Source organism: Fukomys damarensis, unplaced genomic scaffold, assembly GCF_012274545.1.
Source record: "Fukomys damarensis isolate Sample0158 unplaced genomic scaffold, DMR_v1.0_HiC HiC_scaffold_39, whole genome shotgun sequence".
Taxonomy (NCBI): domain Eukaryota; kingdom Metazoa; phylum Chordata; class Mammalia; order Rodentia; family Bathyergidae; genus Fukomys; species Fukomys damarensis.
This window is the reverse complement of record NW_022900951.1, coordinates 81,547,808-81,572,776: the sequence shown is the minus strand read 5'-3', so window position 1 is coordinate 81,572,776 and position 24,969 is coordinate 81,547,808. Positions and strand designations below refer to the sequence as shown.

Here is a 24,969-nt window from a genome sequence, read left to right as displayed (position 1 = left end):
GCAGGCCAAATCACACCAACCATCTGCTTTTGTAAATAAAGTTTTAATGAAATACAGCCATGTTCATAACTTTAGGTATTTATATATGAATACTTTTGTACTACAAGTAGTTGGGACAGAGATCTTTTGTCCAGCAATACTCAAATACCCTGTCTGGCTCTTTTATTTAAAAATGTTAGCTAACACTTGTACTGTAATTCAAAAGAGTGAAAGAATAGCTTCAGAATGTTGGGGGATGTTGTGGGAGTAGGGTAGAGGCCGCTGAGAAGTTGGAGCTGTGTATTGTTCTGGAACATTCCATCTCTAGGCGGGGCCCTACCAACCCCTGGTGTGGGGTAAACTCACTATAAGTGGGAAGACTGGGACTTTTTGACTTGCTTACAAAAGCTTCATTTTCTTGGTTCTGAGTCTTTTCTGATCACTCCCATCTCTTCTCACCTTCTAGGGTTTTCACCCCAGAAAGGTAGGTTCCCTTGTGTCCCAGGAAAGGGACGGACCTTCCTCTCATACTCCTTCCCACCCCTATACTCTCTGGAAGTTGGAACAGTCCCAGAGTAAAAATCTAAAGACGGCCCTCACAGCTCCCTTTCCTCGGTTGCCTGGGAGGAAGAAAGACCGCCTCTCCCTGGGCTTGGTAGGCTGGGGTGGGCAGCCTACACCTCTTCTGGCCCCTGGCTACAGTTAAGGACTCCTTGGGAGGTATCCTAACGTGGGGAAAAGCCTGGCCAGGGAAACATTCTGAGGGTCAGGGTTGGGAGGGCGGCGGGCGGCGGGCGGCGGGCGCGGAAGGCCTAAGAGAGAGGGGAGGGGCAATGAGTTGATCTATCTCAACAGGGCCAGCAAAGCCGCTAAGGCCCTTAGTCATCATGGCCTTGAAACCAGAAGACCCCAGTAGTGGATTCCAGCATGACGCAGTGGTAGCTTTCATCAATGAGAAGATGGCCAGGCACCCAAAAGGCCCCGAGTTCTACCATGAAAATCTGTCTCTGTCCTGGGAAGAGATAGAAGACAAGATCAGGGCCATCCTGGAGGACAGCGAGGTGCCCAGTGAAGCTCAAGAGGCCTGTGCCTGGGGCAGCCTGGCTCTGGGAGTGCACTTAGCTTGCAAGCAGCAGCACTTACAGGGGCACCAGGTGCAGTGTCTGCAGGACTTTGCCAAACTGCACAAGTCATCCACAAATGCCTTGGTCTCAAATCTGAAGGAGCTCATGGAGCAGCAGGAAATGGAGCGCAAGGAAGCTGCCTTCCAGCTGCAGCTGGTCCACACCAAACTGGCCCAGGTGCAGAAAGAGCGGGACCTCCTGAGGTGGAAGCTTGTGCAGGCGGTAAAATGACCCCACTGCCCCCTACTCCAATCATACACCTGCACCCCCATCGGGTTCCCACCCCCAGGATGTGTCTCAGCCCTGCCCATTTCTCCTCAGGAGCTGAGGGTTCTCCCAGACCCTGCTGTGGAGGGGGCAGACGTGGCTGCTGTCGGAGAGGTGGCGACACTAGGAGCAGGTGAGAAGCAAGAGGTGGCAGAGGCTGAAACTAGTGCTACCGGTGAAGGAAGAGGAGAAGAGGAAAAAGAGGAGGCCACACAGGCTCTGAATAGAAGCTTCCTGCAGCTTCTTGGAGTTGCCCAGCAGAAAAATTACACCTCTGACAGAGAGAGGGAGGGTGCTATTAGGCCTGTGGAAACAGCCACGCTTTATCTCTCTGGGACCCTGAAGGCCACAGCCACCACCTCACCAGATCCCCTTCCTGTCCAGCTCCCTGCCTCGTTCACATACAGCTACTCAAGCCCCTTGTCCGATTTCCCATTCACATCCACACCATCCCCACTGGCAGCCACGATCACAGCACCTGTTCCTTCTCAGATGGCCCCCCACTGCTCAGCCTCTGATGTTAGCTTGTGCTCTGATGTGGGGGCTCAAGGAACACAAGAAACACAAGAGAGACTCTGAATTCCATCAGCAGAGAAAACATCCAGCATTTGCAATCCTAGGGATTGGAACTGCCCTTGGTGTAAAGCCATGAATTTTTCTCAAAGGAAAAAATTGCTTCCACTGTAGAAGGGAAATCTGCCTGCGAAGCCTTTAGTAAAATCAGCAATGTGCAACAAAACAGAAAAGCACTCCAATGGAAAGTTATTTTTCAGAGGTGGGGGTGTGTGGGTGGAATGTGGGTGTAAGAGTGAGAATAAGGGGCCAAGAAAGTGAGAAAAGGATGGATGGGAGTTGGAGAGGGCGTAGTTGGTGAAGAGAGACATGTTTTGATGATGATCTCTTTTGCACGTCATGCAACACCTCAGAACTCCTGCAGTTTCATGTGTGCTATTTCTACTTATGGTAGTGTTGCAATATAATGTAAAGTAAAGGATTGTGATGCTTCCTGCCTTGCTCTGGTTGCCCAGGATTGCTTTAGCTATTCTAGGTCTCTTCTGGATTTTAGGACTATAATTTTAGATAAATTTTAGGATATTTTTTCTAGTTCTATGAAGAATGGTAGTGGTATTTTGATTGAGATTGTACTAAATCTGTATATCATTTTTGGAAGTACGGTGATTTTAACAATATTGGTGTTGCCCATCCAGGAGCTGGGGATAATTCCCATTTTCAGATATTCTCTTTGAACCTCTTTTTTCGTAGTAGTGCAGTTTTCTGTAATTTTTTTTTTTTGTACTGTAATTTTCATTGTAGAAGTTTTTCGCTTCCTTGGTTAGATTAATTCCTACGTATTTGATTTTTCTTAATGCTATTGTGAATGGTATTGTTTTCCTTACTTCTTCAGTGAATTCATTATTTGTATACAGGAATGCTATTGATTTTTGTGGGTTGATTTTGCATCCTGCTATACTACTGAATTTGACGATTAATACAGGGAGCCTATTGGTGGATTTTTTTGAGTTTTCTATGTACAGAATTATGTCATCTGCAAATAATGATAATTTCACTTCTTCCTTCCTATGCATGTAACTTTTATTTATTTCTCTTCTTGATTCCTCCAGTTAATGGTTCAGATACTATATTGAACAAGGGTGCTAATGGTGGACATTCTTGCTTATCCCTGTATTTAGAGGGGGATCTTTCACCTCTTCATTAAACTTGATGTTGGCAGTAAGCTTGTCATAAATGGATTCGGCAAGATTGAGATAGGGTCCTTCTATGGCTATGTTCTTCAGAGTTTTTATCATGAATGGGTGTTGGGATTGTCAAAAGATTTTTTTGCATCTCTTGAGATAGTTGTGTGATTTTATTCTTTGCTTCTCTTCATGTGATGTTTTGTGTTTATTGATTTGCCGATGTTGAGCTATCCCTGCATACCCAGCATGAAGGGCACTTGGTCATGATGTATGATCTTTCTGATAATTTGTTGCATTCTGCTTGCTAGTATCATGTTGAGGATTTTTGTTTCTATGTTCATTAAGGAGATGGGCCTGTAGCTTTTTTTTGGTTGGGTTCTTGTCTGCGTTTGGATTCAGAGTAACTGTAGCTTCCAGAAATGATTTTGGAAGTATTCATTCCCTTTGAAATTTATTAAAGTGTTTGAGGAGTACTAATGTTCCATCTTCCCTGAAGTTCTTGGAGAAATCAGCAGTGAATCTATTGGGTCTGGAGGTTTTCTTAGTTGGTAGGTTTTCTATTGCTGTTTCAATTTTATTATGGGTTATTGGATTATTCATAGTTTTTATATCTTCTGTGTTCAATTTGTTATTTCCTCTGTATCTAGGAATCTCTATTTTTCTGGAATCATTAATGTACTGGAGTACAGATTCTGAAAGTAATTACTTATAATATTTTGGATGTCAGCAGTGTTAATTGGGAGTTTGTCTTTTTCTTTCTAATTCCATGGATTTGAGTCTTTCCATTTTTTTTGTATGAGTTATTAAAGGTTTGTCTATTTTCCTTATTCTTTTTTTAAAAAGAAGCTCTTCAATTCATTGATTCTTTGTATTCTTGTCTTAGGCTCAATTTCATTAGTTTCTTTTCTGATCTTTATAATTTCATTCCTTGTAGTAGCTCTGGATTTGAATTATTGTTAGTACATCATTACATTATTTGGGCTCACTCTGTTTTTTTCATGTGGGCATTCACAGCTGTAACATCTGATCTATCTAGGAACTATAAATCCTTTCTTGATTTATTCTGTGATCCATAAAGAGTGCAATGTTTAATTTCTCTGTCTTTGCACAATTACTGTTTTCTTTCACTATTGATTTCTAGTTTCATTGCAATGACATATGACAATATTCATGGGATAATTTCAATTCTTTTTCATTTACCTCAGCATGTTTATGGGCTAGCATGTGGTATATTTTGGAGAAAGTTTAATCTACTGCTGAGGATAGTGTGTATTCTGATGTTGATGGGTGGAACACTGTAGATATCTATTAAGATCATTTATTTGAGTGTTTCATTCTCTGTTATTTCTCCATTGATATTTTTTAATTTATTTGATCTATTTATGACAGTGGGGTATTGAGGCTTCCTACGGTAATTATACTGATGTTTATCTGATTTCAGATGCAAGAATACAGGCATAGCATAGACAGACTTAAATAGTGTGATTTTCACAAGAAAATGCATATATGTGAGTTGATTATAATGGTTCACTGTTGAATTTAAATATGTTAGGCAGGAATAAACAAAGGTCAATATAATTGTGGGTTAATAAGCTGAAGGTCTGTGCAGGATCAACAGAGTATTAGATATAGGATATAAAAAGAATGAGGTAGAAAATATAGGAGGTGGTGGCAAGGGAGCAGAATACATGAAGTGAGTTTACTGAGGGGATTGTTATAATATCCCACTCTCCAAAATGTTTCAGGTGACTTGCCATACTGATTGTATTACTTACCTTCTTGCTCTCAGAAAAGATTTTGAGTTAGCTACCCATACAATAGGTTAAAACTTTAATTCTTACCAAAATAATCATAAAACAGAAAGTCAATGAAGTTTATATAATTATACAAGGGATAAAACTAAAAAGCACATACAAATATCAGTGTTAGCCAAATCATCAATGACAATTTGAAATCAATTATTGTATTATGACTATAAAATATAAACCATTAATTCTTATAAATCAAATAATATTCCTAACTGACTAAACGATAAAAATCTGCTTCTCTCTAAAAAAGAAACAATGGAGTTGGAATTACACTGGTAATGTGCAATGGAATGCTTATATTTCTGAGTATTATATTGTTAATATAGTTAAATCTCTACAATTGCAATATAGCTAATATACTGTTATGAAATAAAAATAAAATAAATTGCCACTTATTTTCTACTTTAAGCTAGATATAATTTTATAAACAAGCATATTATCAAGTTTTGGAAGTTAAAAATAATATTAAGTTAATATGTGCTGTTTTATGTATAATTGCTACCAAAAATAATGAAATCAGGGACTCCTGCTAATAACCGGAAATAGAAAGCACAACTAATTGTATTTAAGTTTAACATACAGAGACTAAAGTAGGTGTTGTTACTGTCTGAAGACTCTGCTCTACATTCTTGATATTTTCTGAGGTCAATTAATTCTATAAGATCCAGGCTTTCATTTTTCTGACAAGAAACTATCCGCTCTCCTGAAAATTGCTACCCAGGTGACCGACTTGTTGGCACTTAACTTTTCAAGGATCAATAGTTAAGTTGGAATTGAATTACAAGAAATGTTCAATGCCCTTGACGATCTTTTGGGAATCATATCAGGGAGTAAAATAGGAGGGGGAAAAGTGATTAAGAACTATTTGTAGACTTGGACAATAACTTTTCTTACTAAAGCACAGGTTTCCTTGAAATATAGCATAAAATAACTCCTATGGTGCATATTCAATGAAAGTTTGTTGACTGAAATATAAAAAACTTGTCTATATATGTTACATAGGCATTTATAGATCAAGATCATTTAACAGCAAATAGGTAAAATTACTGTACATTTATATTTTTCTTTTTATTATTAAATATTTTAAACATACGAAAAAAATCAAAAGGATAGTATTATGACTACTTATTTACAGATTATACAGATTCAAAAGTTAGCAACATGCTACCTTTTTGTTTCAAATATATCAATTCTCACCCCCGTCTCCACCCCTAACACCTTTTCTCTCCAAATTATTTTGCTACAACAACAATCACTTAAATATGACTTGATAATTCATAGTTGAATAAGCATAGCAAATGCCATATTTCCTGGGTTGTTAAATACACTAAGGAACTCTTTAGAGTTTGTAAGGCATTGAGATTTTTGGACTCTCATTTATTTCAATTATTATTAAAAAGCCCAAAATATTTATATTATATCTCTTTAAGAAGAGGATTCGTTATTCTCTTTACCTCACTGCAGAGGCAACTGATCGTAATATATTTGAACCTGTAACTAGTTCTTTGTATGTGGCCATGGTTTTTCCCAAATGTGCAGGTTTGTATAGATGCTTAATTATATATAATTATAATTTTAATATCAAGGAATTCAATTCAACATTATAGGACTAGATCTAGCTTCATCCATAGCTCGTCACCCTTATTTCAAATTTTTGAGAAAGCAATATGTGGGATCTTGCCAAATAAGATTACTCGCATCAGTTTTATCCTATTGTGTGCCACTATTAAGAAGATTAAAGTGAAGAGATTGAGACACAACACTTTTTGGATTTGCACTGCTTCTCAAAATACGACTTAGTCTTCCACTATTTTCCGGTTACTAGCCCATTACCATGCTAAGAAATACAACTAATTGCTATTGAGACTGGCCAAAAGTTTTTTTTAAAGGGGGGTGTAATTAGTTACTGAAAGGTCAAACAAAGTAAATTTCTTGCTATGATTCAAATGGGTGGAGAATATTAATCAATATTTCATATCTGTATTTTAAGTACAAGGAAATTAATAGAATGATTTCTAATGAGGTTAATAAAGCATAGAAAAATCACTCATGCTGATCTTAAGATAACAAATTTGAGATTTTAGGTGGATAATGAATGACCTTATTGATCTAAAAGCCTTTCTTTAATCATAAATGTCAATCTTGACAATTGTATAAAATCACCTATTTGCACTGAACTTCTACCTTTGTGCCTATTTGAAGACAGTGTCTGCGACTAGATCAGAAAAAGTGCTCATTTTCACAGTCAAACCTCAATCATGTATGTGGACTAGAATAAATATCTGTGTCTCTGAGTTGACAAGATGGGTTGGTTCCTTTAAAACAGTGTTACGCAAACTTTTGCTTTCCTTACCAAGACATAAAGCATAAGAATAAAAAGTTCCACCACAATCAGTTCCAATTGGTCCCTAAGACCTGCCACATAAATAAAAGAAGGTATCAGTTTTGCTTGAATCTAAGCCTCTACTTGGCAGAATTCATCCCTTCCTCTTGTACTGATCTACATGTGAGTTGAGAACTGCTGACTCAGATGGTATATACAACAAATATAAACAAGGTCAACCTGACATAAACTTGAAGAAGCAGGCCACTTGTAGAAAAGGATTTTAGGGACACCGGGAAGTGCCACTATCCTGAGAGTATTTTACTATTCATGGACCTGTGCATGAAATAGTGAAAGACTGTTTAAAAGCAAATAGTTTGTTAGCTAAGCTGACCTAAGAAGCAGCAACCCTAGTAGTAATGAGCACACCTACCACTCAAATCTTGACTTCTACTAGCATTCTTTACTAAGAGGTATCAGGGATCTACAAAACAGCTGAATCTTAGCCTGGCAGGAAATACCTAAGGTAAGCATGAAGTACCTTCTTATAATGTAAATAAATGCTTAAAAAAAAAAAACACCCTCAGCAAAACTCACAAAGTGTTATAGCAAAGGCACAAATGTGTTAACAGAAATCACTTCCAGTGGGCAAATGTGAATGAATTTGAGCAAGCAAATATAATAGTATTGCATTAAAACCCAGTGTATAATATGGATATCCTTGAGTTTATATGATATAAATGACTGAATAAATAAAGGTAGAAAAAAGATCTATTTCCTCGATATTTTGACCTTAACAAGGTACAGCTTAACTAGCTCTTCCATAAGTATGGACTGTGAATGATGATTTTTCTTCCCAAAGACTACTGTATGAAAAGGAAGTAAGAATTTCATAGGGGGAAGAAGGCCATTGCTACCTCAAGATAGGGGATCAAGGTCAACAGTGATGAAACACATTGCTCTTAGTTCAGTGATTCATTATAAGCTTAGCACTTGTGGCTGCTAGTAGGCTAATTCTTTGTGAATAAACTTTAAATTTGTGAACATAATAAACAGAAAAGTAAACAGAGGTAGAAATTTGAGTGGATGAGCAGGGAAGATGTACCGACATCCTGCATCCTTAAAAATATAGTAACAGTCACTAAAACTGAATTACACTTCTCAATTTTGCCAAGAGCTACCCAAGCAGAAAAATATATCCTTATCACTGAGAGTATAATGAGAATGATTTGTGCTTTTGCCAAGACCCTGCTGATTTTGCCTACCTCAAACAGAAACTAAACTCATTATTTGCTCTCCCAGTTCTCATCCCCCCCACCAAAAGGCATCAAGAAGCTTTTGTATTTATATATCACCTGTTCTCCTGGCCTTTAGAACAATGAGGCCTCACCAGGGAGTTTCAAGTGCTTTTGATGAAGAAGTGACAGAGCTTTGGCCTCAAGGTCCACAAGAGACAAAAATATGGAGGATTTGTATTTCCAAGAAGTTAAAATCAAATAGTAGAGTACAGGTCCCTGGTGAGCCAGATCAGAGATTCTCAAAATGGTAGAACTGAAAGGTGATTTAAAGGTCACGTCAGCTAGCTACTTCCATGCTTAATCCAGTCTCTGTCTGAGTATTTGAGATGCTAAATCCTAAATCCCACCATTGAGATGAAGCAGGAAGAAAGGGCATATTGTGATATCCCTAACAATAAAACAGATTGATTTTCATTGTAAACTTCTTGCAAGCAAAAATAATGTCTGTGGTATCTTCCCAATATAGTGTCCAGAAATTAAGGATGACTGGGTTTATGGAGTTTTATGTTGGATAAATAAACACAGTAAAGACAAGACTACATTGTAAATTCTATGAAGGATATTACCAGTAGCTCCTCTGTAAAGAGGTACCCAGCAGTATTCAAAACTACTTTCCATCAACAAAAAAGGTAAGACCTTAGTCTGAATGATACTTAAGATCATTTCCATGACTAGATGTCAAGATTATTAAGCCAATTGGCTTTTTGAAAAAGTGATTGTTAGTCTAAGACCCAGGGGCAGGAGTGGAGTTAGGAAAGAAGTGGCTCACAAATTTTTCTAAATTAAATGATTGGGTGGTAAACAGAAGTCCTGATTTATGACACTCTGACAAGAATTTTCTAAGTAGTCCAATACATAATTAGAATTAAATTTATAGAATGTCTATATACACTTAAACCTTTCAATAACACATTCACTGTGTAATGTGAGGCACACTTCAAACATTCCTGTTTTGATCAAAAGAACTGATCACGTGATTGAACAATATTTTCACACATTTACCTTAAAACACAAGTGTAGAATCCACTGTCTTGCTCTTCGGCTGAGTGAAACCATATTGAATCTTCTTCTTTGCTCATCCTGACCTCTGAAAAGATGATGGGTTCTTCCAAATCACCTTTGTTTTTGTACCACATAAGCCTGAGCCCAGTGCTCTGGGCCATGCTATAGTTGGTGCGAATGTAACTGTAGAAAAGAGCACATTTCACCCGAACTGGTTCACCTGCCAAAGCCATGTATGTCTTGAGATCCACTGACCAGTCAATACAGCCATCCACTGAAAAACAACAGAAAAAAAGGAAGCATGAGATGCAGTGAGCACTGCTGATAATAGCAGTGAGAGCAGCAATCATTGGTAACATGTACTGAGGACTTTACATATCAGTGACCCTATGACATAGACCAGTATCTTTCTAAGACTTTAAGCAAGCAGAGACCCTGCTCTATCTCTGTGTTTTCAGGCTACTCCCAAATTGTCTGCAATAGCCTTCAGCTGGGAGTACACCAGATCTTCCAAGGAGCTCACAGCATACATGTCTTATAGGATTGTCCCGAGCCCCATGTCCAAGTCCCAATTCCAGCAAAGTGGCCTGGTAGAAGAATTACTTCTGCTAGTCATGCAGTATTTCCTTCACAGGATCATATAAAATTGAATGAATGCTAGAGTGAATGGATGTGTTGGTTTTAGGTGACTCAAACTGTTTATGAAGGAGGAGCCCCTCAAAACAAATATTTCCAAGAGACCACTGTACAGTAGAGGCATGGGCCTAAGATTAACATTCTTTGAGCTCTTATTCTACAGATGAGAACACAAACACGGAGACTCCAAGAAGTCAAATGTCCTTGCCCAAGGTCATACATACAATAAATGGTAGAAAAATGAACTCTGATGCCAGAGACTCTATTCTTATTTCTTACCCTAGACTGCCTATGCCCATAATTGTGACAAGAGTCACTGTGGTATTTACTTGCCTTTGAGGAAGTAAGGCTGGGATTGGAAGCCGAACACATCTAAAATGATTATTTGCTATTATGTATGTGCTACTTTTTCCATGGTATAACCTATTAATAGCAGATATTTAATCATAGGTTGATTTCTCTGCAATACCCTCAAGCTTCCCTTGCTGCTCAGCTGGTATGTTCATGGGAATATATTAATGTCAGCTTTAATCAAACAATATTAGGTGGGTAAATCTACTGTTAAGGAAAAACATACACAGTAAATACTCTCTGCTCCAAAATGGTTAGAATAAGATGCCCAACTTAATACACTAGTCATAATTAGTATAGATATTCTACCCTAAATGCTAATTTTCAATAAACTTCACCTATTTATGCTACATCTTATTTCTTGATTACTCTGTATAAAATAATCCATTTATACATAAACACTGCTGTTCTAAAATTCTGTTTTGCTTATAATTTTGTGAGGTGAACTGCTTCCTTTTTGGATGCTAAGAACTCTACAACTTAGTATATTTAATTTTTATCATTAGTTTATAGAAAGCTCATAGCTAAATGTAATGTTCAATTATAATCACTATCACATCTCAGGATTTCACATTTCTAGGACACCAGGGAAGGGGTACTTATGCAGGATTCTGGTTGTTGGCAAAATGATGTGCCTTTTGCACAGGCACACTTTACTGGGGAGATTTTTTATAGGTTTTTATAGATCTTCAAAGGGGTCTATGGCTCAAGAATGGTTTTGAACTCCATGGCTTCTGAGGTTTTTTATGACTTCATTTTTAACTGCTCTGCTTTATATGGCTTTTATATCTAAGCTACTTCAATTCCTCATATGTTATGTGAGATATCATTAGAAATGAATACTAAATAAGCAAAAAAAAACCCAATCACTTTAAAATCACTATGGGTTTTGATGACTACTGCTCATTTTAAAGATAAGAAGGAAAAATAGACTGGACTAAATGCACACTGATCACTGGCTAGCTCTTCGGGATAATTTTTATTCACGGTTTCGCATTGCATTATTTACTTGTGATTTGTCACTATAACTGTTGAGAACAGAGAGGGGTAAATTTTTTCCTGCTAGTACATTTTTTGATTGGATATAATTTTAATATTTATAGTTTTATTCATCTTAATATGAATTTTATATTATTCCATTTTATGGATTATCTGTGATACTCTTCCCATGCATTAAAACAACTAAGAATTAATGCCACACTGTTGAAAGAAAAAAAACCCCACATTTTTCATAGTTTTATTTTAAAAACTGTGTTAACAGAAACAAAGAAAACATGGAGGTAATAAAAACAGGGCCATAGATCTTTTTCTTGGTTTTCTCTGAACCCTAAGATGCATGTTGACTACTTTTGAATTAACAAATTTGACTTAGCAAAATAATCTCAAACTCTATTATTACTTATATGATACAAAAATGTTGGGAAAACTTTTTCCATTTGTTTCCCAATCTCCTTTAGTTACCTTTTCTGAACTATCTGTTATACAGTACACACCCTTACAGTGTTAACAGGCTAGTTTGGCCCCAGAGTGAAAGGTCATGGTTAATATTGAAGATCAGAATATCTACTCCCTAGTCACAGCAATCATGCTTAAGAACAATTTGACACACTCAACTGTTATACAATTACCATTATCACACAGACTTCGAGAATATACAACAACTTGATTTCCTTTTTAGTACCATCTGAGCAATGTGCATTGGATTTCATGGATTTATGGTCTATTCTTCTGTTCCCTTGCTTAAGGTATCAGATAAGAAGTACTTAGTTATAAGTTTGTCAATATCCAGAGAACAGAAATTCAATACAGGGAAAATAATTCCTTAATGCTATCCCCTCTATTCTTTACTCTCTTAGTACTCACAGTACAAAGGTTATATAATAAAGTATTTCAAGACACCTAATGGAATTTTTTCATAAAATAAAAGTTACCATACCAAGGATCCATAAAGGCACACTTACCACCAAATATTTTCCCACATTAACCTTTTACCAGTCGAATTTCATGACCATGAACTAAGGTCATATAGCATTATATCTAAAGAACATTAAACTATTACTAGATTCCAACAAGGTAGTATGAGTTGTTTTTATTGGATTGCTATTCTTAGCAATTCAACTGTGGGGCAGAGAATGGATGGAAAAAAGATATAGTGCATTTATTTTTAGATTTGACACTAGTGAAGCAACTAAGAAATACAGACTGCAGTAAGAGGCCTGAAGAGTCAGGTTCAAATTCAGCATGAAGAGATGAAACATCATGAATTTAAGAGGACAGGACTGAGAGATGTCAGAGAATCACAAACAAGGAGAGGTGAAGGAGCACATAAAACTGAATTTGCCAAGTGCCCTCAGAAGACAGAAAACCAAGTAACATTGCTGTCATGAACATTTCGCAATAACATTTCATACTTTCAGAGCCTTTTGTATGTTGACTGTTGACTTTCCATATACATTTGGCAAATTGCTGAACGAATAGAACTCAGATGCAACTGACAAAGGCTCCGGCTGTAGCCTGGATTATGGAAAGATCCATCTAATTCACTTTGGCACCGGAGCTTCCTAGGAGTGAAACATGTTTCAGTCCACTGAAACACAGTACCCTGTGTGAGGACAGCAAAGTCATTTAGCTTCTTTATTGATAAGCTTCCTGTTTCTTCTTCAATATGACCAGGAGAGTAAATCCTGCCATAGCTACATGCTATAAAAACAAACTTCTGTGAAAAGTTTGTAAATCTCCTCAAGAGGAGATGGTGCTATTATCAACAATGATTATAATGCTGTTTTAGGGGGAAAAGAATATTGAGTGCAATAAGATTAGACTTTAATGGCTATGTGTACTACAATTATTTTACTGGGGTATAGGATATACAGATGTATATTAAATGGCTAATTATGTATTTTTGCTCCAAACTGGAAAATTCCCATTAGGTAAAATGGAACATTAGTACATGAGAAAGTGTGTAAACACCAGATACTCTGATATTTGTTGCAATTTCAAGGCGTCTGCCTAAGATGTACCGCATATTAATTTACTGTGTGTTTGTGATTTATAAGTTCATTTTTAAACGAAGTTTTGTTTTGTTTTGTTTTTAACTATGCCAAATGTATCCTTTTAATTTTTACCATTAGCTCTTCTGTTTGGGAATCAATAGGGCAATTGTTGGGGGAAAATTCATTAAATTACCACTAGAGGGCGAGCCGCCCAAGTTTTTGTGTAGCATCTTGGTTTCCCACCTAATCTCCACACTAAGGATTTGTTATTGGCCAATTGGCATCTGCTGGGTAAGAATCACAGCACAACTAAGGGGATGTACCATTGTGGGTGTAAGAGGAAGCCAAAAGTTGAGAACGGAGTTGAGATCTTGCTCAAACCCAGGAACCAGGTATGCACACATCAGGTGAATGACTCAACACGGAGAAGTACAACAGCAGCAGCAGCTACAGGAATTCATTCAGCCTTTAGCATAGAACAAATAGACATTGTGCTAGGTGTTTTGTATGAATTTTCTTATTTCTTTCTCACGTCAACTCCAAAACAGAGTCTCGTGTTATGCCCATTTTACTGATGAGGTCACGGTTATTCAAGTTGGTGGAGGCAGGATTCAGGTCCCATCTTAGTTGTAGATAGCAAAATTGGGGCTGTGGGACCACTCTACCCTCATTCATCTGAACTTGGCCCACACCCCAGGGCCAATCCTCCCTCCTCCTTTATCCTAACAAAAGCAGAAATAAGGATAACAAAGACCCAGGAAATTTCTAAAGCTCCAGGCTAGAGCACATTCCTGTAGTTTGACCTACAGTGACATTTTCCCCACTCAAAATTCATCAATGGTTCATAAATAGCAGTTGCAGGTCATGCATGTAATTGCATCAGAGTGAATTGTGGGAAAGTTATGTGCACTAGATACCACTGCGATGACTCAGCATTCTGTCAATCATTTTGCCATCACATCCACAGAGATCCAAGGAGACGTACCTTAGGTGAGGCACACATTTTTCAAATCCAAAAGCCTGACTTCATTCCTTTTCTCCCCAATGCCCAGGCACCACTTCTACCCCATGCATGCCACCTTTTTATTTCTGCAAGCATGAACCTGTTGGCTGAATACTCCTTCCCTCTCACCTTCGTTAAATGTAACTGCTTTTTCTTTTACCATCATATGTGCAATTCTTTGTTTGCTGTGCACAAGATTCTAGTATTTATCTCTTAAGAACCCATCACACATTATATCAAACTGAGATAAATTGGGCTACAGAGCCTATATGGTTAATCACCACGTGTTCCATATTCTGCCTTGGATACTTTTCCTCATTTCAGCTCACAAGCCAGTAAAGATTGAAATTGGCCTTGTGCTATGCAAATTGTTACATGTGTTCCATAGAATTTATGCCTGTCCGATAGAGTAAAATTTGTGGTATTTTATTCCCAAATAATAACCATTATGAGAATAATAGCCATCCAATAATGTATGCCAATTATTTATCTGTGAATTACAAAATTCTTGCAAATAAATTATCAATAATTAATATGTATGATGCAAACTGCAAAGATTAGCTCTAAGCTTTGGGTAAATTTTATCTAAACCATATCAATTTATTTAAAAATAAATATCGAGAGATGATCATCCAATTCCTTCCATTATAGTCAAGGAATAGAATGTGCAATTACCTTGTGTTTGAACTAATTATGTATCAAACCTATTGACTGCAATAATATGATCCCAGTTCTTAATCTTTTAATGTGGAAGTTGAATGTCTTCTATTTCTTTATCAGACCACTCCTCTCCTATATGCAAATTTCCTTTCATTTATATCCACACAGTGAATGCTACCTACTCAAACTAGACATTCCAAAAACATAAGAAAGTCAAACTCTCTAAAATGTAAAACCTGTACACTATCGCTACATTTGTGCCTCATTCTCCCCAGAATATAATTATGGACAAAACTTCGTTGCTTTTTAAAATAGTGTTCTGCTGTAGAAAAAAAAAATGCTCATTTTAAAATTTCATTTGTGCACCAGTGTCCATCAATAGAAATAAGATTCCCTGTTCCAGCTCTATAAATACAATGAATGGTTATTGCTTCAGGTTTTCAAAAGTATTTTTACATTTTCATGAATTCAATTATGTGCGTCCCTTGCATACTTCTACCCCCTACGACTTGTCAATGGAAATTTCGGCCTAAATGAAGTCCTTCATCTCATTTCAACCTAGTTATTATACTTGATAATGGGCTGGCAGCCACCTTTACTTCCCTCTCATTACAGGATCTGTGCGATAATTTGTCAAGATCATTCTTTGGATTTTTATCCAATGAATGGGCCTCAGTGTTGTTCTGGTGGTGAAGCCATGTTGAAGCATTGCAATGAACTCCTCAACTCCTGATTACGTGAGGCCTGATGAGCCTCTTTGAGGATTGGCCACTAGCCAGAGCTCTTATTAGCTACACTGATGTTAATGTGAAGCGAGTGGCAACAACTGTGCCCTTGCAAGACAGGATATCAGCATCGCCTGCCAACCCCTCTAGCAGGATTTCTGCTACCCTCTCAAAATCAGGATGTTTGGTAATGAGCTTCTTTCCTGTGCCAGATCTGTTTCACCTCCCAAGTTTATAATCATCCGAGCTCCAAACATTGGGAATCATCCTTTAATCTGGCCTTTGCCTTCCCAGGGGTCTCCTCCTACTCCTATCATAAGACATTAAACCCTGCAGTATCTGAAGTCCCTCAAATCTATACCCTCTGCACTATCCTCATAGATACTATGTGTAAGCCCTACCCATGTCTTTGCCGGTATTATTGCAATATCGTTCTCTTGTCAGTCTTTTCAAATTTAAATTTATAAATACAAACGTATATACTCACGTACATGTTTTCTACATATATAATTTGTGAAGTGATTAAATCAAATCGGTCATCTATTACATATATCCATCATCTTACATATTTATCATTTTCTGTGCTGAGAATATTTGAGATCGACTCTTAGAAATTTCATATTACAACAACTATACCAAGCACACTGTGCAATAGATCTGCTGAACTTATTTCTGTTGTTTGACTGAAACTTTATACTCTTTAACCAACATTTCCCTATTCTCCACGTCATAACCTTGGTAACCAACACACCACACTCTACATTATATACAACCCATGTTCCTTATCCAGCCATTAATTCTATTATCTTTTGGGGGGGGTTGAGACAGGGTCTCACTATGTAGTTGAGACTGACCTGGAACTCACTATGTAGCCCAGGCTGGCCTCGAACTCACAGCAATCCTCCTGCCTCAGCCTCCCGAATGCTGAGATTACAGGTGTATGCCACCACGCCCGTCTTCCATCCACTAATTCTAAACCTTGAATATGGGAATAAAATTTCAAAGAACCTGGGGATGCACATATATGGATATAATATCTAATATATGTAATATCTAACATATAATGCATATGAACTATATGAGGTATTATTAGAAAATCCAGTGTGTGTTTAAATAAAAATAGTTACTACAGTAGAAAGGCATTGCCATTAATCTCCCTCAAAATACTCTCCCTTGTTTCCAACACATGTATCCCCTCATTCTTGCCACTTTATGAAGCAGCTATGGATGTTCTCATTTGTAAGTATCTTTAGTTGCACTCTTGTGGCTGTCTCAGTGTTTGGAATTCATTTAAAACTTTTACCTTTCATGGTCATTTTGATTTAAGGAGAAGCTAGATGTTGTGCTTTGCTAGATCCAGTAAGTATCATAGACCAGAACATCCATATATTTTAGATATTAATCCCTTATCCAATGTATAGTTCACAATTATTTTCTTCCCTTCCAGAAGTTGTCTCTTCACCTTGTTGATTTTTTACTTCACTGTTAAGATTTTTAGTTTGATGCAATCTCACGTTTCAATTTTTTTCTTTTGTTGTCTAGGCCTTTGGGTAAAAAAATCAAACAAATCATTTCCTAGATAAATGTCATTGAGCTTTCTCGCGTCCTTTTACCTACTAGTAGTTTACAGATTGGAGCCTTACAAGTAAGTCTTCAATCCACTTTGATTTTTATATATGGGTGTGACACGAGGGCCTAAATTCACTTCTCTTACCCAGTTTTCCCAGCATCATTTATCAAGGAAATTCTCCTTTCCCCATTGCATACACTTGGAACATTTGTGAAAAATCAATTGACCATATATGCATAAATTTATTTCAGGGCTTTCTAATCTGTTCAAGTGTTCTATATGTCTGTTTTTATGCTAATACCATGCTGTTTTGATTCTTTATAGCATTGCAGTATATTTTGAGATTGGGCAGTGTGATACCTCCAAGTTTGTGCTTTTTACTGAAAATTTTTTTCTATTCTGAGTGTTTTGTGGATCCACACAAATTTTAGGACTTCTTTTTCTATTTCAGGGAAGAGCAGCATTGGAGTTTTGATAGGAATTATATTAAATATGTATATTTCTTTGGCTAGTATGAATATTTTAACATTATTAATTCTTCTAATCTACATAGCTTATATTACCATGTTGTATCTAATTTCTTTCATCGATGTTATCTAGTTTGTGCTACATATGCTTTTTGCTTCCTAAATTAGTTTTCTCGATTTCTTTTTTGGATAGATTTTGTAAGTATACAGACAGTCACACTACTGATTTTCTGTATGTTGATTAATATCATCCTAAATCATCTTCCAACCTTTTCATACCAATGTGCTGCTTTTATTTGGTGGTATTTTCCAGTGATTGGGTTGACAAGTACACTATCACTGAGCTATCTCCCCAGAGTTCAGATTTTTTTTTAACTGCTACCGATTTGATCTTTCTAAATCATATGGCCATGTCATTTCACAGTTAATAACTTTAGTGGATTCTTGTTTGCTAATCTGTAAGCCTAGCTCCCCTGTTTCACTTAGGCCTACGTATTTTTTCCTTTTCTAGCCACAATTCTTCACAGATTTGTATTTTGGTCAGTTACCATTGCCTGAACAGGCTAATCTTTTATCTGACTTTGATCTTCTGGTTCTTTCCTCTAGAATACCCTTTTCCCTTGCAATTATTGAGATCCTACTCATGCTCCAAGATCCAGATTCAAAAGCCACTTCTAGGGCCGGGGATTTACCTCAGTGGTTCCGCTGCCTGCTTCGCAAGCACAAGGACCCAAGTTCGATCCCTGGTACGAAAAAAAAAAAAAAAAAAAAAAAAAAAGTAAAAAAAAAAAAAAAAAAAAAAAAAAAAAATACTTCTATGAAACTGTATTTCATGGTAGCGTATGAAACCTTTGCCCTGTGATACTTACACCATGTGTTTGTTTACACAACTTCTTCTCAATCAACAATGGTTGTCTCATTTTCTCTGAATCTCTACAAGTCCCAGTGTGTTGAACATGGTAGGCACTTATTAAATTTTTATGAGGCTAAATCATATGCATAATTATTTCCCAAACATTGTTTGCACTGGTCAAAGAGACCACAATATTCTTCCTGCTGCTCCCCAAACAAAGCAGTGGTGCATCTAAATTCTAATAGTAATATCAGGGGATAGCCCCCAGTATGCAAAATACGTTTATAATAACAAATGGCTGCTGTCTTTCTGTTAACTTGAATAATGAGAGACAGGAATAATGAACTCTCTCTGGCACAGCCCTGTTCCTGAATTCATGATACCTTGCTGAATGAGGAAATAATAATAGGTAGGCTACAGTCCATGAACTTCCAAATCAGCCCAACCATATCAAAATGGCTGCCTACCATTACCCCGGAGAAACTCTTTGCACTCTAAACAGGTTGACCTCTTCCCCCTCTGTCCCATCCTGCCCTGTCTTGTTAGAGACCAGAAATGCTACGGGACCTTGCCCAGTAAGTTCTTTCTTGTCTGCAACTTCATAATATTTTCTCCATCTTTCATGCATCTTCCATCCAAATTCTGTTCATGTCCTGAAATGAATTTATCTCAGTATCAAGCTAAAACTGTCATCCTAGTTTTCTTATTATATTGATTTTCACATGTCAAGATGAGAGACTCCTTGTGTTTTTCTAATTTTTTTCTTTATTTCCCCTCAGTATTTCATACACCAAATACTTAATAGATATTATTGAATGCAGACTTATACATAGAGAATTCATAAAATTAAGTGCTACTAAACCAAACTGCTTTGGTTAGGCAATTTTTACATTAGCTGAAAATTAATCTTTAGATTGTTAGAAATCTTTTTTTAGTACATCCAAATCCACTTTTGTGCCATAGTAAGTAGAGAACTATGAATATAATTATATTCTTCTGGATTATCTGAGGATTTGTTAGGACTTTGAGTTCATCACCTTGGACCTCAATGCCAAGTTAGTGAAAATAGCATACACCCAACTAGGAATCTGAATACTTTGGTTATCATTCCATCTCTGCTTCATTAATGAGATACCTGACTTTGGGAAGTCAATTTTTGTTCATGAGAGAAACAAAGGTACTACACAAGCTCCAACTCAGCACTAATAAAATGAATGAATTATCTGACAGTTGTTGAAGTCTATAGCCAAGAAGATTCTTACGTGCTCACTTGGAATATCTCCCACAAAATGAATGATATTACAAATTCCATGATTTTACATGCAAAATTCGCAATGTTAACTTTTCCAATTCACTTTTAGTAACTCTGTTTTATTAAAGATATAAAATATTGCAGATAGAGCTAATGTTCCCTTTAACCAGAAGACACAGTCCCATCTTCATCTCAAACCCCTACTTGGAGGGAATAAAATATTCCTTCCAATGTTTTCACTAATATATATGTAGGTGAGACCCCTGAAAAACAAATGTTAGTGACAAAAAATTTGCCTTACAAGGGGAGGCAGTAGAGGTAATGAACAAAGGCCTGTAACTAAGGGTTCTTACAAGGTATATTGTAGTCAAGTGAAGTATCAGAGAGTGTATTTATAACTGTCCACATACTTGTGAGGGCATAGCAAGCACAATGCCTAGCATACAGGATGTTCAGTCAGTTCTATTACTACTGCTGCTGCTACTACTTTTATCAATTATACCGTTTTTGTGCTTCTGTTATACTTCTCAAGATTTTGCATGTGATAATACATATTATGTCAATATAAATTTCTTTGTATTAAAGTTAGATCATTAAATTATTTTCTCAAATTTAAGGCATAAATTTCCTATATTACATTTATGTCTCATTTCAAGACAATGAAGAGGCCTTATGAAGTATTCTAATGTATGATAATATTTTCATATTCTTCTTTTATAAAACATATATGTATTTCTCTATCCTGTTATAGTATTATACAAGGTATATGCTGTATACAGATATATACAAGGTATATACAAGGAATATACAGTATTATAATATTATGACAGATTGCCTATATTTGTTTTATAAATTACAGGTAAACTTATTAGATTGCATTTCATATTTACAGTTTCTAAATTAGCCTGTATTTATATAGTATGTTTATTTGGTATTTGTGTAATTATATGATGTATATAAATATACTTATAACTAAATATATGAACATTTATATTCACATATTATCTATAATAGATTGGATTATAGGACACTGAATATTTTGTAATTGAAAATATTTAATTATTGAAAATTTCATATGATTCATCCTAATATATATCTTATAGAAAATATAAATACAAATAAACATTTATTATAAAATTGTAACTCCTTAAAAGGGGTAGTTAAACAAGGTTAGCATGGGAAAACACTTCATTAGTCGGCAAATATTTTTCTTATTTGCAAAACAAATTTGTCTGTGCATTGCTATTTAGATAGTTTATAAAAAGCTGCATAGCAGTTTCTAGGCTCTGGGCTATTTATGGGCTGTACCAAAGTCCTAGTGCATTGTTCTCTCAGATATTTACATGGTTTCCTGGTGACCAATCTCCTTCACACATATGCTCAAATAGGTTGGGGATAAGGGCAAGTTATTGATATTTGGATTGATTCCAAAACTGATTAAGAGAAGGGATTGGTGGCTAAAGACCTCTCTCCTCATCAATTCTAGAAAGAAGTTCCTAGACCCTAAGCATTTCCCTTCTTTCACCTACCCCCAAGTACATTCTGTTCACCAGTGTTGTACAGGTGGTCCACACAGCTAAGGTCCAGCCCACTCAAAGTTGGTTTTGAGGTAATCCAGTAACAGAAAGTAAGGAGGGTAGCAATTTCTACACACCCTGCTGTCAAGAGCCATTCTATAAAAATTTGGGTGAAAATCACTTCATAATTAAATTATGATTAGGGTTGTCTGAGGCAAAATGTCACTTTTCCTATGTGCTCGCTATGGTATGTGGAAACATGATCACAAGTTGAGGGCTCAATGGTCCCATGATACTGTGACTTTAGGGACAAGATTACATCAGCTCAAGACATACTCGTTGTTTGAGAACCAAGGAGTAATAAAAAAGAGAGAGAGAAAGATTTCACCTGGGGGAAAGATAATTCCTTTTTAGTCTGATATCTCATCCCACCTACTGTTGTAAGAATGCTTTGCCATTCTCACTGTCCTCATTGACCTAAGATCCTCATCAAATAAGATTATGGCTACCCACTGAGTCACCCCATATTCCTTCCAGTCATTGTGTGTATCCAGTAAATGATGGCCAGTTCTGTCTTGTATTTTCCCACTATGGCACTTATCTCCCAGCCCACCATGTACTTTGAAATTATGTCTCAGTTGTCTTTCGTTCTTTAGTCCTCAAAGTATCCCCTCTCTAGGCAGATTGGAGGGCCAATTGGCCTCCCATACCCTGCCCCTAGTGGCAGCTCTGCCCTGTAACCTCCTCCCAAATCATGTATTTGCCTCATCCCTGTTTTTTGTAGCCAGTGGCAGCCCATGGGGATCTTGGGAGTGCAGGTCAGCATGTGTGTCCTCTAGGAAGAAGTCATTGTACAGCTGGTGTGGTGAATTGTTAGTCCTCAGTGACTTTCAGAAGGTAGTGCCTTCTTGGCTGAGCATTCAGAGGGTGCCGTAGCCTTAGAGAAGGCTTGGTCCCTTCAGAGCCTATGAGCCAAAGTGTCTGAGCAGGGGAATGGGGGTGGCTACTGGAGATACAGTTCCTTTAGGGCAGATACTGATAGCAAGGATATAGCTGTTAGAAATGGTGCTCAAGAGGGTGCCACCCACAGTCAAGCTTGGCCTTGCCAGGCAAAAGGCTACGTTCAGGGCATTTCTGAGTACAGCCCACATTTATGCAGTGCTAGCCCCTTAATTATAAAAAGTTTTATGACCCAGGATGCTACCTAGCCTTTTGCCCTTTGGGAAATGAGTACAGTTTCAGGGCATTCCATAACATTACTATGAGCATTTGGGTTAACATTAGAAGATTAAACATATGTCACTGTGTTCACAGTCCATCACTATTGTGAAAGAGATATAATTCTAGTATATCAATAGTACTATGTTATAATTATATTAATGTTATAATATTAAACAGGAGTACAATCAGGAAGGCTTGGGTTGTGTTTTACCTTCTGTTGATTGTGGATAATTACTGTGTACCTATTATGTGTGTTTACTTCATGATTAATTATAGTCAAATTATTTAATGAGTCGGGTATCAGGTATTATAATTAAGGTCATAATCAAATAATTGTATCATTAATCATCATCATAATCAATAACATAGTTGCATTAACTATAATTATGCATGTCATAATCATTACAGTATTACAATAATTACAAGACAGTTTCAATAATTTACTAATAAATATAATTAGTTCTCTATTACTAAGAAATCTTGGTGTTCCCTTTTCAGTTTTTCAAAATCAGAATAAGTAAAAGAAAGCACTGATGCAGTTACTTGCATTTCGTATTATTAAAAAAAATACACTAGTAACTAACACTCTTGATAATGCTAGCATAGGCTTTTTAACTTTAAGAAACAGTATAATTATATCACGTTTATTATTATTATTATTATTATTATTATTATTATTATTATTATTATTTTAGCATCTATCCAAACAATGGATACCAATTCAAAAATAATGTTTTCTGTTCCTGTTGGTGAAATTAAGATGATTTTGTAATATTAGTAATTTACATTCCATTGATATTACAATAATTAATGCCATTCCAGAGAAGCTTATTATGCACCTATGAAATGGACATAATTATGCGGTCCCACAGGTACTGCTACTAGTAGTCATGTTAATACTATTAATGCAATTAATTCTATTATGAGGAATGAGGATATCTTGGTTTAGATCATGTTATGGCTTGTATTGAGATGTGACCCCAGAGCCTCATGTGCCCATAGGTGAGGCTTTTCACAGGTGGCTTGTTCTAGGGTGTGTGCTGCTGGAATCAAGGATGTAACTTTGGGATTGATTTCTGGCTCCATGCAAGGATTAAGGGTATTATTGCTAACTGCCCTAAGGGACAGAAAGAGGGCTACTCGTCACTTGTTGCTTGCTGCAATTCTGCCATACGCCTCCTGCTGCTCTTCTTTGCCATGAACTGTTTCTCCTTTACAGTGCACCTCTGCCATGCCACCCTTCCTTGGAACCAGCCAACTCTGGACTGAAACTTCTATGAACTGTAAGCCAAATAAACCCTTTGTCCTTTAACTTTGGGTTTTGAGTATTTTGGCTCATCAGCAACAAAAGAAGTAACTAAGACAGATCTAAAATGTACCCCACACTCTCATGTGTTTGGAAGGTGACTGAATCAGTGGATTCATCAGTTGAAGAGTTTAGTAAATGTGCTACTAGGAGGTAAGGCCTGAATGGAGGCGGGTCACTGCCAGTAATGACCTGGAAAGACGTACATACCTGTATTCTTATCCTCCTTCTTTTTTTTTGCTTCTTGGGTTCTCTGGGGTGAGCAGTTTTCCTCCACATTTTGTTTTTGAGTTTTTTGGTTTGTTTTTTTTTATTTTGTTTTGTTTTTGCCTTGGAGCCAGCCAAACATAGACTAAATCCTCTAAAACCTTGGCCAAGCAGACTTCCAGTTCTTTAAATTGTTGGTGTCAGATATTGTTTTTCCAGTAATAAAAAGTGACGAATACAGAGAGATTTCTTTTTACAAATTAGGAAGAAATTAATACATTACAGGGTGCTTATGAGGTTGAATTACTTAGGACCTAGTACATAATAGTAATGATTACACTGATAGTGATATGAATAATGATAGAAATTCTTTTAACTTCTTGTTGTGAATAGGGCATTGCTTTAAGAGGCTGACATGCATTGACTCATTTACTCTACAAAATTTTATAAGATGGGTATTATAGATATCTCCAGTTTATATTTGCACAAATTGGGAAAGATGTTAAATATCTTGCCTGAAGTCTTACAACTGGTTTGGGTCCAGATTCTGTTCTCTTAACCACATTACCCTCATGAGTATTGATCAGATTATCTCATGTAACTAATATTTTTAACCAAATTATATTATAGCAATCTGGGCTGGGCATTTAGCTCAGTTGTGCTGCTGCCTACTTCATAAGCACAAGGTCCTGAGTTCAATCCCCAGCACC

The 24,969-nt window shown here is 36.7% G+C and overlaps 2 protein-coding genes across 4 annotated transcripts in view; one reads left to right on the top strand and one right to left on the bottom strand.

Annotated features, from left to right (window-relative positions):
• Nucleotides 1-24,969, bottom strand: part of Il1rapl2 (interleukin 1 receptor accessory protein like 2) — a 1,183,927-nt gene that overhangs the window by 581,509 nt on the left and 577,449 nt on the right. The window contains exon 3 of the mRNA XM_010619716.2: nucleotides 9,499-9,772. Coding sequence (XP_010618018.1) covers nucleotides 9,499-9,772 — 274 coding nt within the window. The remainder of the gene's footprint in view (nucleotides 1-9,498; nucleotides 9,773-24,969) is intronic.
• On the top strand, nucleotides 563-2,074 carry Tex13a (testis expressed 13A). Of its 3 annotated transcripts, none has more exons than XM_010619715.2 (3): nucleotides 563-634; nucleotides 835-1,280; nucleotides 1,425-2,074. In XM_010619715.2, the coding sequence occupies exons 2-3, from the start codon at nucleotides 867-869 to the stop codon at nucleotides 1,947-1,949; spliced, it is 939 nt and encodes a 312-aa protein (XP_010618017.1). In that variant the 5' UTR covers nucleotides 563-634; nucleotides 835-866; the 3' UTR covers nucleotides 1,950-2,074. The 3 variants fall into 3 exon arrangements, with proteins under 3 accessions (XP_010618017.1, XP_010618015.1, XP_033616344.1); XM_010619713.2 differs by having other exon boundaries at nucleotides 835-1,325; XM_033760453.1 differs by having other exon boundaries at nucleotides 583-699; nucleotides 835-1,325.